At 37.6% G+C, this 17,057-nt stretch overlaps 1 protein-coding gene across 3 annotated transcripts in view; it reads right to left on the reverse strand.

Moving 5' to 3' along the window:
• INPP4B (inositol polyphosphate-4-phosphatase type II B) overlaps positions 1-17,057 on the reverse strand; it is a gene marked incomplete at both ends in the record, with an annotated part of 287,771 nt that overhangs the window by 66,940 nt on the left and 203,774 nt on the right. For all 3 annotated transcript variants that reach the window (XM_082316132.1, XM_082316130.1, XM_082316131.1), the window contains 3 exons: positions 1,680-1,892; positions 7,251-7,428; positions 16,334-16,442. In XM_082316132.1, the coding sequence (XP_082172258.1) occupies positions 1,680-1,892; positions 7,251-7,428; positions 16,334-16,442 (500 nt within the window). The remainder of the gene's footprint in view (positions 1-1,679; positions 1,893-7,250; positions 7,429-16,333; positions 16,443-17,057) is intronic.

The raw sequence follows: 17,057 nt of genomic DNA on the forward strand, positions 1-17,057 counted from the left end.
GTTGTAAAATGCAAGTCTAGTGCTTGATAAGAGTGGGGAAAAAAACCCAACAACAAAGGAGGATATAGTACTGTGCATACAAAGCAATGTATCTCGAAGTTTTTTTTCCTTTATAGTTGACTTTCAGAGTAGATTAAGCATTTTTTCAAATTTTACATGCATTTATTCTTTCTCTTTTCATCATGCTAATGACAATTTGATCATTCAAACTTGCATTATTCATTATCTCCATTGACAGAAACAACTGAAAAATAACAGAAGCCTAATATTTCAAATTTAGAAAAAAACCAAAATTTCTCTAAGATTTATTCTGTCTCAAGTTTGACAGTGACTCTGACTCAGTTTAATTCAGAAAATGCTTAAAGATACACTTAATTTTAATCAAGCAGGTAATCTTAGTAATTTAGCAGAAAAAATAGATACACTTTAAACTGATGTGCTTATATGTTTTAATAGATGAGGACCAAGCACCTGGCAGAAATAAATTTTTAAAAAAATCAATAATGAAATACGGTAAAGCTAGCTTCTTTGCAGAGACAGAAGTACTAAATTAAAATACAACTTGCACAAAAATGCCATTTTTCCAATGCAAAATTTCTCCCTTTTATCAAATCTATTGTGATATTTATTTTTCTGATTGTTTCAACAGCTGGGAACAAACATTTTGGCTTTCATTTTAAGGAAAGAAGACCCATTCTAGCCCCTCAGGTTGTTGAGAAAACATGAAAAAGTGAATTCAAGGCTCTAAAACCAGAAGACAAATAAAAGAATGAGTTATTTATTTATTGTTGTAGTAGTCTCATGACTACTTAATGCATGGCATTGGACATAATTGTTTTTTCTCTAGAAGAAATATATTCTTCTTCCCTTATTTGTGGTACGGACAAAAATTACAGTTCAAGTGTAAGTACTGTAGCTCACACAAGTCATTAATTATTTACAATAGAGATTAATATGCTGGCATCCTTTACATTTATTAGAATACAGTGATGAACTGAAAGTATGAGCCTGAGCTGAATAAAAATAGCTTGAGTTCAGGGTGTATGTAACAATGAAGCACATCTATTGTGAACACATCCACCAAAATAATTAATTTACAAAATCTCAGCCATATAAATAATACATATCTTTGAAAGATATGCTAAGAATGTTAAAATCTAAAAGCCATGTTTAATTCTTTTATGCAATCTCAGACATCCTCTAAGAACACAGTCTAAGGGAAAACAGCTCTGTTTTGCTGAGGGTTAAGTCGGGTGTATTTAAACTATTTATATTCAGTCTTGGGGAAAAAAAGAAAGGGGAAAAAAAAAAAAAAAAAAAAAAAAGAATTTTCCCTCATAACAGCTTATGCTGTTCCAGTCTCCTTAAATCTGCCTAACTAGCAAAAAGAACTCAAGTAAGAGCAAAGAAAGACGATTTTCCTGTCTGGGCAAGAAGATATTCATCCTCCTCACTGTTACATCCACAACCACGCAGTCGCACAGAAGCACACTGTATTTAGGAAAATTCTTTCAAGCTAGTTTCAAAATACACAATGCATCTGAAAAATATTATTTCAAGGTTTTGCACTCCTGTTCCCCGCCAATAACATGTGACAAGGACACTTAGGGCTTGTATTTGCTTATGCTGATTCGCAGGGCTTAGGATTGAATACCAACCAAGAGTTTCTGACAACTTACCCACTCTTCCTCATCATACTCAGAATGATGGGGTATAGAGTCCTGTCTTTTCATCTGAGAAGGATGATCCTGGTGCTGTAAATCACTCCCCTCTTCTGCACTGTTTCTAGGCACAGCTGGTTTCTTCAGGACACAGCCAGGCCGGGCTGTGTATAGTGCTAAAAGGGCACTTCTGACCAGCTGATCCTTAAATGCGTGCACAAATAACTCTGTCTAGGAGAAGAGAAAAAAAAAAAAAAAAAAAAAAGAATGAAAAGGTTAGACCAAAGAATGCAATACTGCAACATAGCTGTTTTATAACACTGAATTACCCTTAGGCAGAGTGGTTATTTGTTTCAGGCCTGCCTGAGAGGCAGAAAACAAAATAGACCAACAAACAATGAGGAAAAATTCAAGGGTTTTTGGGACATCAACAGTTCTACAGTTCCATTGTTCTAAGGATTATCACAAAATACAGTATCTGTCAGAGATCATCTTTTCACACAATCCTATTTTATTCAAGTTCCAAATTTTGCCTGCAGAGACAAGCCTCTACAAGAACCAGTTCCAAGAGTAACCTACCACTGCTCAATAATTTCCAAATAAGTGTCAGATAAAATGTGATTAACAAATGTAAGGATCTTCTTAAATGAAAACACACCACTCTACGCTGCTGAGATTGCAGTGTCTGCAAAAGCAGTGTTTCCAGAGATAAATTTTGGTACATGTAAGTATCAACTCAGATATCAGGGCAGGTGATGACACCTGATTTCTAGCTTTATTTTATTTATTTTTAAAGAAAGGAAACCTTGAAGTATTTTTTTCCAGGCTCTCTGAAGATGTTATTCAACCACTGTATCATTTTTCTAAATCCTTCTTGTTGACTGTGACAGCTGGAAGTTTACCGTATTTAAAAACCTCCAACCTCCCTGCATTATTTATCTCCGTTCCACGCCAACAAGAAAAGGAAAATGCTTTCTGCATATGGTCATATGCATCTCTAGACTCTGTCTCCCCGTAACAGCACTTGCTGTTGCCACCAGTCTGCCACAGATGCCAGTCTCCTGCAGTCACACAGAACATGTGGCCCTACCTCCGCTACTCCTCTTGCTTCGGAGGCTGGCCTATCCGCTCCGTCCGCTGACCCAGCTTACTGAACAGGAGAGGGTGAGGTGCAAGGACATCTTCCCTTTCACTACAGGGTGGTAACCGCTAGCAAAGCTGCGGTGACAGACAGCTGGGGAGAGTCACAATTTTGGTTACATCAACATAGCTCCTCTCCCCAGTCAGAGGTGATGATGAAACACTGTTTCTCATTTCTTTAACAGCACAATTACTTGAATTTATTTATCCCAGGTCAGTGGGATGTAGCTGCCTTCCTATTTGCCCAGAACACAGTGGATTGTCATGGGCAGATTCAGGTGCTGAACTGCCTTTGGGCGCACAATCTTAATTAAACAGGCATGCGGAAAAGCACGTAGATAAGAGTCAGAGCAACCAGCCTGAACAAGCAGTCACACAAAGCTAGGAAATGCTAGAAATAAAGGTTGCCCAGACAAGCTTCATTCAGCCCTTTCATGCTTCTTATGTAAAACCTGGAGGAGAAGTAGCAAAAAACCCCAAACCAAACAAGTTCCAAGCGTCAGCATCTATCTTCCTGCAAATCTTTCTCCCAGTTTCTGCACTTCTTGCTTCTATTCTTCACCCATCCCTTTTTGCTAGTACTTGCTCCCCTTTTGTATGCCTCTGCTCCAACTCACCTTATCTTTCTTGCTTTCCTGCCTCAGTACCCCCACAAAAGTTTACCGACATTTAGACCACAATGCTCTAAATAATGGATGGTTTTCTTAAAGCTCCAGCTGCTGGGTTAAGTACCTGCTTGAGAAGTTTCTGCTTTTTACCATTTTCATGATGTTTAGGAAAAAGATATTTTTGATCCTTAATGGCTGCACATAGAAAGGCTGAAAATTTGCTGCAAATAAAACTCAAAAGTCTTAAAAATAAAAACCTTAGGGATATCTAAGCTAAGTTACGATTTTTTAAACCAACATCAGGACTTCTTTCAGACTTGATTTGGGATTCCCTAGTGATTAGGCTTGGCAACACTACTCATCTCCCTGGCAATTTTACCAGACCCATTCTGTCTCCTCCTTACTAACTTGCTGCCTGTGGGAAAGGGTGCTTAAACAGAGACAGTTTTCTTATACGTAGCCCTTCAAGGACTGCCTCATGGTAGTCCTGAACTGCACTATAGGACAATTTCATATATTTCACAAATTTCACAATTTTCTGTATTTCCAGCCTCCATATGGTGCATGCTCAGAGAATCTGTAGTCTTTGGGGAATATTGCCAGTAAACCCTACCAATCTTCAATAAGAAAGAGGCAAAGTGAGACTTGCAGAGTTGTCTTTTCTTGCATGGTAACAGCAGAGCTCCTCTTCAAGACTGTTCTACAGTTCCATATCAGAGTCCAAACTACTTTACTCGTCTGTCCTTAGAAATGACATTATCATGGTTTTGCTGAGGTTTTGTATCTCCCCTCCAAGTCCGTTTGAGATCATTTCAGGTCTCTGAATCAGGCATGGTAGACTCAAAAAGCTTTAAATTTCAGAAAATTGCAAGTATTGGGCAGCTTGAAGTAAGGAATGCCCAGTGTGACTGCAAGGTATATTAGGTAACTGTCTGAAAAGTTTAAGTAATTTAATTTAATATAAATATTTTATAGGGAAAATTCATTTTAAAAAGCAAACTAGCATGGAAGTGAACCTCCATTTTTTCATATAGAGACTAAAATGCTTCTGTAATTAAATTCCATTCAAGGATTCCATTGGTTTAACAACAATCTACATTTTAACTACATTTTCTTACAGCTCAGTACAGCTAAATTTGCAGAACATCACTATTTATAAAATTGTATTGAAATCACAAAACAAGTCTATACAAAGAAATGAAAACTTTGCAAATTCTTTTAGATACTTGACTAAAGAATATTTCTGCAAACAAAGATAGGCATAGCTGGAAAATGAATTCATCAAGCCTTCTGCAAGCTGCAAATGCTGATACACTTGTCGACAGCTAAAGGCTTCCTTAATCAATTAACAGAAACCGTTGATAAAAGGTTAGCCTCAGGAAAACACTACAGTAAATTGCAAATCATATATGGAGAAGTAAAACCATGCTTAATATGAGAAAATAAGCTCAATTTAAGAAGCAGCAGTGGAATTATTTGATTTAATTTTCCACTTTCAATGCATACAGCCAGTCCTTCCATTTCTAACATAAATACTTAACTGTAATTCACATTACTGATAGCTCAGACATACTCACTGCTACTGAATGTTTTTAGAAAGAATTATTCTATGTATCGAGCTTAACATTATCTTAAAATAAAAAGTGATATGCTTTTTAATAAACTTGAGCAATTTAATCACCAGGCAAATCATTTTTATGGCTTCTTCAAACAGCTATTTAATTTCTAAATTTCTATCAAGTTCAAATGTAAGAGAACATTTCTTTTTTACATATAAAAAGTATACAAAAGGTGGGAGAGCAGAAGCACCTCATATGCCTCAAGAATGCAGGTAGGCATCACGTAATTCTACCCAGAAGAGCATGCCAAAAATATAACCAGGGACACTCTGTTAGTCTTGGTTCACGCATACTGTACCAGATTATACAGATAGGTTATCTTAGGATATCGAGATAATGCTTTGTATTAACCATGAGGGATCTAACTGCAGCACTGTGTGGGTTCACCCAGTTTGGGTTTTTGAAACTTAATATCGCCCTTCCCTGAAGTTGTTTCTTAGTCTTTCCTTTCCTCCCCAACTCTTTTCCCTTCTTTACAAGCAGCTGGCCCTCCACGCTAGCTTCCTCAGCAATGGTCCCACCCTCTTTTTCAATTATCGTCCTCCCCTCAGGGTAAATTTGGGAACAGACAGGGAAGCAGGTATTCAACCATTCATGTAGCAGTTTTTCAGACAACTGGATTCATCTCTTCCAAGCAAAAGGTGGACGCTAGATAGAAACTATGGGCTGTCAGGTGGACTACGTCGGGTCAGACTCGTGCTTCCACTTCTGGCAACCTGTGCTCATATGCTAACCAGCAATTTAATCCTGGCCCTGAAAAGCTGATATGAACATAATACAACTAAACCACCAGTGATAAATTTAAAATATCTGTGACTTTTCCAAAGTGAATGGATTGTCTTTTCTGGCCCTTAGTCAGACTCTCCAATAGGCTATGCTTCAAACAGTGGGTCTGAACCATCACAGCTGCCTGCAGCCACTCCGAAATAGTCCACTCCTCCTGCCCAGACAGGCAAAGGTGGGAAGGGCAAAGCAAATGGCTACAGCTAACATACAAATTCCTTAGCAACCAGGTCTTGAATCTTCAGAACAAACACTTCTTTGTTTATCTGCTTTACTTTTCTTTGAACTAACTGCTAACAGAGCAGTTCCACTTTTTCTATGCGCAGCTAAAAATGGCCTCTTTCAGTACTACATGGAAAGGTACATTATAATTGCCACAAAAAAACCACCCTAAATTCCTCCCTTTGATTTCCAGGCTGAATTCTACTTTCCTATATATCCCTGACATCCGCAGTGACTCCAGTGTTCTCAGAGTTACTGTGGATTTACACATCTGTAACCGAGAGCAATGTTTATCTCCCCCGTGGCTCCAATGCAATGCCTTCACAGTATGCGGCTGAGCTCAATATTCAGATTTGAGACTCTCCCATTGAACGATGTACTGCTGAGATAACAGTGCTCAACAGACCACAGGGGTTGCCACTTCCCAATAGCTGAAGATATATGGAAATGGTTATTGATAGTGTTATTAAGCCATATTGAGATCACATTACAGAAGGTACGGCCCATGAAGCGATGGGAAACTTTTTTCAACCCCTCTGGTCACAGCTATAGTGCTTAATATTTTTATAGGATAACATATGCTTAAAAGTACTTCAGACTTCAGCTAATCTCCAATATCACTCTCTGAGACAGGTGGAAAATATTATCTTCCTTAATTTAGAGCTAAAGAAACTAAGATGAGGAAGAGCCTACAGCTACAGAGGAGTATAATAGGAGAAAGAGGATTAAAATTTGAGACCTCCTGGCACCAACTTCCTAGCTGCTTCTTCCAGACTGCATCACCATTTCTGGTCATGCTATTATTCTAAACCCTATGCACAAACCTGGCTTGAACTACCTCCCACAAGCAGTAATTTGAAGTATCACAGAAAGAGAAATAAAATAACCGTTTATCATACCACAAAATTATTTACAATAATCTATTTTTGATAAACCCTAGTATATGGCCACTAGAGGATAATAAAGACATATGAAATTAAATTAATTATACTTTCAAATAAAGACAAACTTTATAGATCTCATTAATTTTCTACATGGAAAGCCTACAGAAATGCTAAATAATATTCTTTTTCTGATAGCAACATTTTGAAGCTTATTTTAGCAGAACTTATTTAACATTTCCTGATGCTATGAAAGTCAATTTATGCAGAAAAAAAACCCAGCAGTTAGAGACTTGATTATTCCATTTTCCATTGCAGTGAAGATTTGAATCTTACTTTTTCTGAAAGCATCTTTAAAGAATTCTTCAAGCTGTCTGGAGAATGCTGGCTTGCAGAATTAAGCAGCAGGTCTGCATGGCTTGATATGAGAGGTTGTAGATGATTGATGTTGCTGAGAACTTCTTTTGCCTTGGCTGTGTTTTCAGGTGAATAGTAAATACACTGGTATCCAGTACTGTAATAACAGAAAAAGAGTCACATGATGTCAAAATAATTTCTGGTATTAATAAAAATGCTTAACGTGCTAAAAATCTTACCACTAGTTTTGCAAAAAATGACAGATACCTGAACTTCACTGATATAATTGAAATGCTCCTTCCTTTAAAAGTAAAAACAAATCCTTGCTTGAACAGTAGAGGACAACAGACTGCCCACCACCAAACGCTCCAAGTAGTACTATTCAACCTAATCATCCCTTTGAGTGACTGATCTTAACATAAGAAAAACAGATTTTTATTCATTTATTTTTAAAAAAATGTAATTCTGGAGAAACAAAAGGTTTGACCAAGTCAGGTAATGATCTCAAAGAGCATAAGGCTCCTTATTTTTCCAACTGAACTCCCCATCACACTATTAACTACCTCACTAAGTCTTTCAAAATGAGTCATTAATGTTTAATTGATCAGTGGCCCACACCATGTTTTGATTAGCATCAGTGATGTCCAGGAACTGGTGATAACCAGAGCTATTTCCAATAACAACCATGTGTCTAATTTGCGAGAAAAGACACAGAAATGAGGTGTGGGTGTTAATTACTACAAAAACACACAAATGCATACTGCAAACTTCCTACTTTCCTTTTAACTGTTCACAAACTACTGCAATTCTTTTGCACGACTTCTTCTCCTATCCTTCATTTTTTTCCCCAACACTTACCAATTACGCTATATCCTTTTATACTATTATGCCAAAATACCATTTTAGACAGCATGCACACACCTACTGGTTCTTTGCTGTATATCCATCTCCCCACCTTAAACCCTTGGACATAATCCTTCCCTTTATAAAGCCCTGCTTCAGTCTTTCAGAGAAACTAACCCAAATCTTTTGCAGTTTCATATTAACCTGTGATGTTAACACAGGCAAAACATAACCAAGCAGCTCCTGGAACATTACCAATGCCAGAGCAATGTACATACTACTCCTCAGTCGCTTCTGTATGTATCTCCCTTCTTTCCTCTTGTGTCTTTTCATCATTCATCCTTCAGTCTCTTCCACCCTTTCCCCATTGATTTAATTTCTTTCTTTCACACATCAAGACCTGAATTTTGACACTCCTGCAATCCTTTGAATTTCACGCATTGCTTTTCATTTCAGTCTTTTTCCAGATCTCTTCACTCCCCCATTTCCCCTTTGTGTCTTCTAGTGTCCCTTCCAGTTTCTCCTCATTAGTTTTCTACAAATTAGAAATTAAATTTAATTCAATAAAGGACATACGCAACACACATTTAGAAGTCCAAATGAAGTCACTTCCATAAAACTTAAAAGGCTTAAGTCTTTTGGCAAATAAGGATAGATTCAAGCAGTCTTAAAATTAAGCCTCTTGCTTAGGTACTTTGCTGAGTTATAGTCCCAATGTCTCCATTTTTAGATACCAATCTTTGTAGAGGCAGTCAGGACGAGCGGCATCTGAATCAGCGAAGCTTTGCCGTCATCAGTCATGCTACCAGCCACACCAAAATTACTACGTGTCTCCAACTGGCAGTCCACTACACGAGTTACTAGACTGCTGAGTGCAGAAGTCAGAATTCTGAATATTTCAACAAAATGAATTGTATAAACTGTCTCTCCTAATGAATTGGGCAAAAAAATCCCTGGCCCTCTGAGAAGTGCGGAAACAGCTACAGCTCTGCCTTCAAGGTGGCAACACTGTTGGTGAAATGAACTTCCAAAATTAGATCTATCTCTACATTCACTGCAACTCTCAAGCTGTCAGACTCAGTAGACAGGGCAGGGACAAAGAGTAATTGTCTATGTTAATTGTAGTGAAGACATAGTCTTAAAAGTCTTAATACTTCACAGTGCTGAATAATCTTCTCTAATTCCCCTTCAGGCTTCTCCCTCCCTTTATCAAACAGCCTTTTTGCAGGCTGAATCTGGCCAACGCTGTTATCAAGCTCACCATGCGCATACTCCTTTCTGGGATTCCCCTCAGCCTTTAATTCCCAGATCATTTTCACTGATCTCCCACAGCTCTAAGCTTTAGTGAATATTGCAGCAGAAAAGCTACAGACAACGCTATAAGAAAAGAGGGAAGAGAGATACTAAACCTGTGGATAGTTCTCATTCTAATAAAGTCAGTCATAGCTTTTAAATAAAGGAAACCGAGAAGAGAGAAGGACTCGTTCTTCAGAATGGAGTGTTCTATCAGGCCTCATTATTTGGCTAATTTTAACATTTCCTGAACGTCAGAAAGCATGAGATGACTCCAAATGTTCAGTTTCTTTCAGAATTTGAGGGCAACTTCCCCTCTCCCCTCAAGAGAGTGAGTAATTTTTTTTTTTTTTTTTCAGAAACAACATGTTTGGGAGTATCTGAAGTTTCTAACTGTTGAGTCTATGATTAGCCTGAGATTTTCTGTGGCCTTACCATTCATGAAAAGACATTACTACTTCCAATTAACTTAAATTAGTTTCCTTATAAATAACTATTTTTAGAGCTTGCTGACGCATATAGCTATGGTATAAAAGTAGTATTACTTAAAAGAAGCAGCTGCCAATAGAAAATATAGAGGAACTTTTTACAGGTGTCCTAATGCAGAAAGCAGATGAAAGGAATTACAAGTATGAAGAAACTTTTGCATCAGGGCAAAGGCCACATGGGTAGGTCCAGTGCGGGAAATCAGCAGCACTATGAAAATCTACCTTTGATATGTAAAATATATTATTAGTCATGTACCTTTTGAAAAAGTCTGTAATAATGTCTTCTGGGTTAAGTTTCAAAGCTTTCACTAAGCATATAAAATCACACTTAATCACTTCCATATATTGGCACCACCATTAACTATGTACACATGACTATCAGTGGTCATTTCAGCTTTAAAATTGCTTTAATGACATCGTCATGTAATTTGAGTAAAGATTACATTGACTACGCCTGCAATTTCAACTCTAAATTAACAAAGTTTTTGCCTGAGAATAAATACTGCAATATGCTAAATGTCTATTTTTTAATGACACTCTGAGTAACTCCACTCCTGCTGTTAACTGAGTAATTTGTGTGACTGAGTTAAATTGTCACCATCTGGGACTGGGTTAAATTCTTTCAACAATGAACATTTGACCTCGCATTTTTCACAGTCAAAACTGCAGACATTAACACCAAGAATACAGTTAAAGCATACACAGCAAGAACATCTACCCCCAGATAACCTCAAGCTTATCTACATTACTGAAGATACCAACTCAGTGGCTTATTTATGCATCACATGTATTCTGTCTAAAGTGGGAAGTTACAATCAAAAATAAATTGATTACATAAAAAAGCCAGGACAATTCACTGCCTCAGGAAATAAAACTAAACCATACAATCAGTGCTGAGATTTTGAAAACAGGCCTCAGAGAGTTCAGAAGTACAAATTAATTTTTTTAACTTCCCTAAGATCGCCTTACAAACTTGGAAATTCTAACTTTGAATACTGAAGAAAATGAAATTACGTTATTAGTTCTGGCTAATCTATCTTTACTTATCAAGTCCAAATCTCCACGAATCCTTATCTTGAAGGAATGGCTAAGGCTGCATGCACAGAGCTTCTCTTGCCGCTCTTCTATTTCCTCTTCATTCCTAACTGACCCTTGGAATAATTCTACATCAACGCCTTCAACTGGTAATGGCACATGAATTTCAGTGAAAAGAAAGGTCAAGATGCCCCTCATCAGCCCTCTATAGACCTAAGTAGGACAGATGCCAGAGTGGCATAGGTGAATCTCACAGTCAATTTTCCTAGGAAGGCTCACTCCAGGAAGGTTGAATGCCTAGGGAAAGCCTTCAACAGTTCTTCCAATTAATTTCAGAGTATCTTTACATTGGTGGAAAGATGCAAATATATTCTCCCCTTTAACATAGGGGAGAATCTTATGCAAGGTAACCAAGCATGGTTCTTGTCAGAAGATAAAAGGTATTGTGCCTCAATACAAGCCTGAGGCTAAATGGTGCCTTTCAGCGGGAGCCTTTTCCTGGCAGCCCACTGAAGTGCGCATTACAAGAAAGGATGGCAAAGTCATGGATCCACTCTCCTCCTGCCACTCCTAGAGTCCATGCATATGGAATAGTTTCTTGCTCTCCAAAACATACGGTCTTTTCTAACCTTTGCATGCAAAGCTCCCCCAACTCCTTCTTCCCTTCTTTTTCCAGCCCCAGTGCCCTTTCTTTTATGCCTGCTTAAGAAAATGCTTCAGGCAATTCTGTCCAGAAAGCCTAGTGACTGGAAAATACTGTCATGAGATTTTTATATCTCAATGAATAGCACAAACTTTGGCAGTTTCTCAGCAAAACTTCCAACAACCTTAATACGTTGATTTTACCGTCAGTGAAAAAATGTTCATCTCCATGAAGTCTAATCTCTCTCTCACACACGCGCGCGTGCAAAGAATAATGTCTCTGTGAAAAGTGCTATGCATGACAGGCTGCGGTTTCCCTTTGAGAATAAAGGTTACAACTAGATCAAACACAAATCATCATTATTTCAACATCTCTGGGATTTTCTGTGAAACAGTACCATTTCAGGTTCCTTAGAGAATGGAAATGGGTTGAAGGTTATGAAACTCAGGTAATAGGAACCCTGAAGATCTCAGCATTAATAAAATCTCTGGTAAAGAGTATGTTAGTGAAGGAGCACACCTCACACCTTGACCAAAAAATCTAGGCCTCGTCAAACAAAAAAGGGTCCTTTTAGACAGTTCAAACCCAAATTAAATTTTTATGGCTTTAAAAAAAAAATCAACAGAAAATCCTTTTCAGGACTATTCCAGCTTTAAGCTTGTCCTAATTTAAAGCAGAATAATTTCTAAAGAATGCGCTAGAAATGGTGTACAATGTGATTCACCACAGTGAATCACAGCACCTAATGCAGCTTATGGGACACCTCTGTTTTTCCTGATGGTTAGTACTGGGGCATTAAAAAATCTTGTAACCATAAGTCTACGTGTTTTGGCTAAAGCACGGATCATCAAATTAGATTTTAAATAAGAAAAAAAGTCCTTGGTGTACCTTGAAAGTGATTTATGAACATTTCAAGCAGTGAGGCATTATATAGGTGTAACTTACAGAATGCCTGCCTTAAACATTCCTGCACAACTGAGCTCTAAAAATAATAATTTGCTGTGCTATCTAAACTGATGAGAAGACAAGCCCTTCTATTTGCTGGAAGGAGAAATAATCTATACTAGCAGGCCAACAGAAGACTGAATCTGAACAACTGACTGACTTTCTCTTTTAGCTAGAAATAGGGAAGGAAAAAAGAAAAAGAACAAACCAATACAGCATCATGAAAAAAATTCTAAAATAAATGTATATCATACACAGATAATTAATAGTCTGCAATGATTTAGCATACCTTAATCACCACACTTCACTTATTTGAATTTAAATACTACCACGCCTAAACAAGATTAAAAAAAAAACATCCACTGTTCTTACTGGTCTTATGAAGTTCACTACTAGCTACTAAAGGGACAGACATACTAGAGTCATGCCTTATGGACATGCCTGATGTTTGTAGTGGTAAAGCCTTTTATCTGTCTCTTTGTTGCAGATAAAGAACGGTACAGATTGTGAATGGGTTATAAAGCAATGGACCTGGCTTCAGATCACATACCACTAAGTCTTGTTTTTCACCTGAAAAACTTTTCCCCCTCTTATTTGAGATCATATTTTTAGAAAGTTACCTTTTTTTTTCTTTTAATATGACCTGCTTGGTGTTAACAAATGAGAGAAGAATTGCAAAAATACTGCATTTTTAATAAATATTATTATACAATACCTTCCCCTCTTTTGTCTGCACAAAAATGTTTATTCTATGTAATAGAAAATATGCCAGACCTATCTTCAGATACACATTTTCCACATTCTTCTGTTAGATAAACTTTCATGAAACATATGTTTCACTCTTGTTTTGGTTTGGCAATTGCAAATGCAATTACGCTCTTGCAAAGCGGGATATAACCTTGCTACCAGTTAACAGTTCCTCTTGTCTGTTAATTCCACGAGTATAGGTTTGAGCAAGGAATATTTTGTGATATGCTGACACTGTTGAATATTTCACTAAACAGTTCTAATAATCAGCCTGAAGGTCAAAGGCACACAAGGCATTCTGTCATGTGCACTAACAGTCTTGAAAGCTACTGGGATTGGCTTGAGAAATAATCTCTTCCCACACCTTCCTCTAGGTCTTCAGCTCAGTTAGCCTACAGGAAACGGCTGCTAAATCTGCATTTTTTTCTGTTCATTTTATATTCTGACTGATATCTCAAGGTGTCACTTCTCCCTTCAACCGAATCTTCAGAAAAGCTGCTCCCATTGTAAAACAGAAAATTTAAATTGTTAAAGCTGCCCCTGGAAACGCTATGTGTCCTCAAAGCATCTTCATGCAGTTAAACAGGTGCTTACAAAATAAAGTTGTCATTGCCATAGTGAGAGAAATTTCTCCATGGTAAGAATAAGAATGTTCCTTTCATGTATCTATTTAAAGTAGACCCACTCTTGAATATTCAAGTAAGTGAAATCATATTTAGAGCTTGCTTTCTCCTGTCTTTCGACTCATACAAGTTCTTCTAGTTGAAGAAAAAAAAAAAAAATGTGGAGTTTTCTCTGAGCTGCCCTCAAAGATAGAAAGGAAGACGAATTTTGGAGGTTTCCTCCCTTCTACTTTGTGGAAATTCATACACTAAGTGACCATTTCTTCAAGTCTGGTAAGTGATTCGCTACAAATTGCAGTCCCCTGTTTTCAGTGCTCAAACCTAAGTTTGTTAGCCTGACTCAGGCTCTTTTTTTAGGAAGAGTCTGACAGGATAGTAACGTAGTTACCCTCCTCATATCACCCTAAAGACAGACTTTTGCTCTTCCAGGGGAACAAAGAAACAAATAAAACTGCACTGTCAGAGTAAAGGTCCTGTCCTTGAAAGTCACCAACATACAGGTGCTTCTGAGGGATGCAGAAAAGTCTAAAAAGCAGAGCAAATATAAAGTGATGTGTAGGAACTTTGAAACAGCTACGAAATGCCTTGATAAAACCTGCAAAGCTTTACCCAGTGCTCCTGAACACAATACTCTATCAACTTAGAGGTCTGCATGGTTTGAGTCAGTGAAATAAGGGTGAATGAAAATGAGAAGAGGCTGTGCTGCACGGAGTATCCTTTGCCATCCTAGCCTTTTGACATGTAACGTTGCACAGGATTCAAAGAAAGGAGTCTAGCCCATCATCTTATCCTCTCCCCTTGTAAGAAAGTAAGAAAGAGGGCAAGCAAGAAACAAGGGCATTGTCTATTCGTTCCTATGAGATACTGCATTATGTGCTCTCCCACGAAGAATTCAAGAAAGACCAGGTCTCTTCCTTATAAGGCATTTTCCCTTTTTTCTCCAATGAACAGAAATCAGAGACGATAATTTCAAGTTTGCCTCAACAGCTACCCTCCATTTTGGGAAATCACATTCTGCCAACGTGGATATGCAAGGACCATGCAAGTGAGAAAGGGTTCATTTTCTGAAAGCTGAACACTGAGGGCTGGAGCTGCAAAGTCCTTTATGACTTCAACTTCTTATTATGAAATATCATAAAACCCCATGAAATACTATTGCAACTATATTCATCAGATAGTTAAGTAGCTGATACTTTAAGAAATGTCTTTAGACATTTTCTTCATCAGGAAGCATGTACTTCATAGGCCTCCATATCATGGGGATAAGGCTGCCTATACCAGTCTGCTGACAGCAGAATAGGTACCTACTGTTAACAAAAAGTCCATTCATGGGTCTCATGTGATCAGTGATATTCCTGTTTCATTGGCAAGTTTCGTCACCAGAGGTGGCCAGGGAAATGAAAGACTTTAGAAGATTTAATAGGGTTTTTATGTCATGCAGTGCAAACAGAAAAAATAATAATAGAGTTTTCAAAGCAAATATATCTGCTTGGTTTTGTTTGGTTTTAGCATTGATGCCAACTTCTAGTGAACCCAGAAGTCAACAGTAGATTTTTATAATTTCTCCTTTTATTCTTTATGATACTGTACCTATGAAACTTTTTTGAGCATTGAATATAATGGAATTCATTTTCTTTGGAGTGTCGTGATGATTTAGATTAGCGTACATACAGCACTTCCCGCACTCCCTTTCAAATGCTGTGCCGCTGATTGTATGGGGTTGGCACAGTTAGTCCAAGTATTGAGCAATCACAACTATGGGTGCTGCCAGTGACAGCTGTGGCTGCTCGAAACTTCTTAACAGCCATAGCAACAAGCACAAACATGTCCAATTCTTAGCAAAATATGTAACTAGCACTTCTGTACGTATTCGGTGGTTAACAAAGTATTTGAGTAGAGCAACGAACTGAAACCCTAGTTAAGGCCTTTATCTTTGCTTAGTCTCATTTTGGCTTTCTGAAGAATAAGAAAAAGAGTAGTTTCTTATTTACTTCACAGATGTGCTAAAAATATTTTTTGTTCACATATGCCCAGGGCTGTCAGAAATGAAGATGCTACCTTAAGCTACTGTTTCTTTATTGAAAAATTGTCTATAGCTACTTTCCACTTAGCACAAGAATTACTGAAGAGAGATCTCATTCTGAACAGCATGTTTTCAAGCACTGATATTCCTCAAGCTTCCTGAAACATGGGATGAAAATTTCACAATTTTGAGTTTGTGTTCAAAATAAGTCTTGACATTAAAAGTAAACTGTGCTTCAATTTTGCAGTCGAGCAAAGCAGGGAAGATAAAAGAACTATTTTATGAATGCATCCTTGTCCAATCCTACTAGATTTTTATCTTCCATGCATTCAGCAGGGTAAACTGTTTTGTTACTCGGTGAGCTCATAACATTTTAATGCAACTGCAATGATATTTTCATAGCTACTTACAAAAATACTTACTTTCGTCTTTCTGCCTCAAATTTACTCAGTAGTTTTCGGAGACCACCATTCTTAAATCCTTGGAAATGGGCTGCTGGGGCTCCCACAGTGATGACATCATACAGAGCATCTGGAACAGGAACAGACAAGCACAGAGATTTGCATGTGCCTATGCCCAACGTATGGTAACACTATGATATCTACTCTACAAGACATGAGGACAATGAGTCTGTATTATTTCCAAGGAATAATCGAGAATCTGTGTCTCAAGGAGGCCCAAGAGCTAATCAATCTTTCCATACAGCCACCTGCACAACTTAGAAAGTTTACCTGATTTATTGCTACATCTAAATTATATGCCACAGTGTAGAACAATAGTCTAGCTCTGCAGTTTACAAAGCTGCCAAGTAAATTGGCCCTTTGTGTATTTCACTTTATTACGCCTTCCATTGTTTAACTTGTAGTCATGTTGAGATGCACAGATTCATGCATTTTAGTCAAAAGAGTCCATTATGATGGAATAGTCTGACTGCCTCAATAATACAGGCTACAGAATTACAGCTAATGTTTTCTGCATCAAGCTTATGTCTTCTAGGTGAGTGAAGGCATCTCATAAAAAAAAAAAAAAAGACATCTGATCTTGATTTAAAGACTTCAAGTGACAATGAATTCACTGCATTCCCACAGAAGTTGCTCCAATGATTAATCAATGCGACTAGTAAAATTCTCCAATTCTTTTTGAGTT

This window comes from Platalea leucorodia (genome assembly GCF_965183815.1).
Source record: "Platalea leucorodia genome assembly, chromosome: 6".
Lineage (NCBI taxonomy): Eukaryota > Metazoa > Chordata > Aves > Pelecaniformes > Threskiornithidae > Platalea > Platalea leucorodia.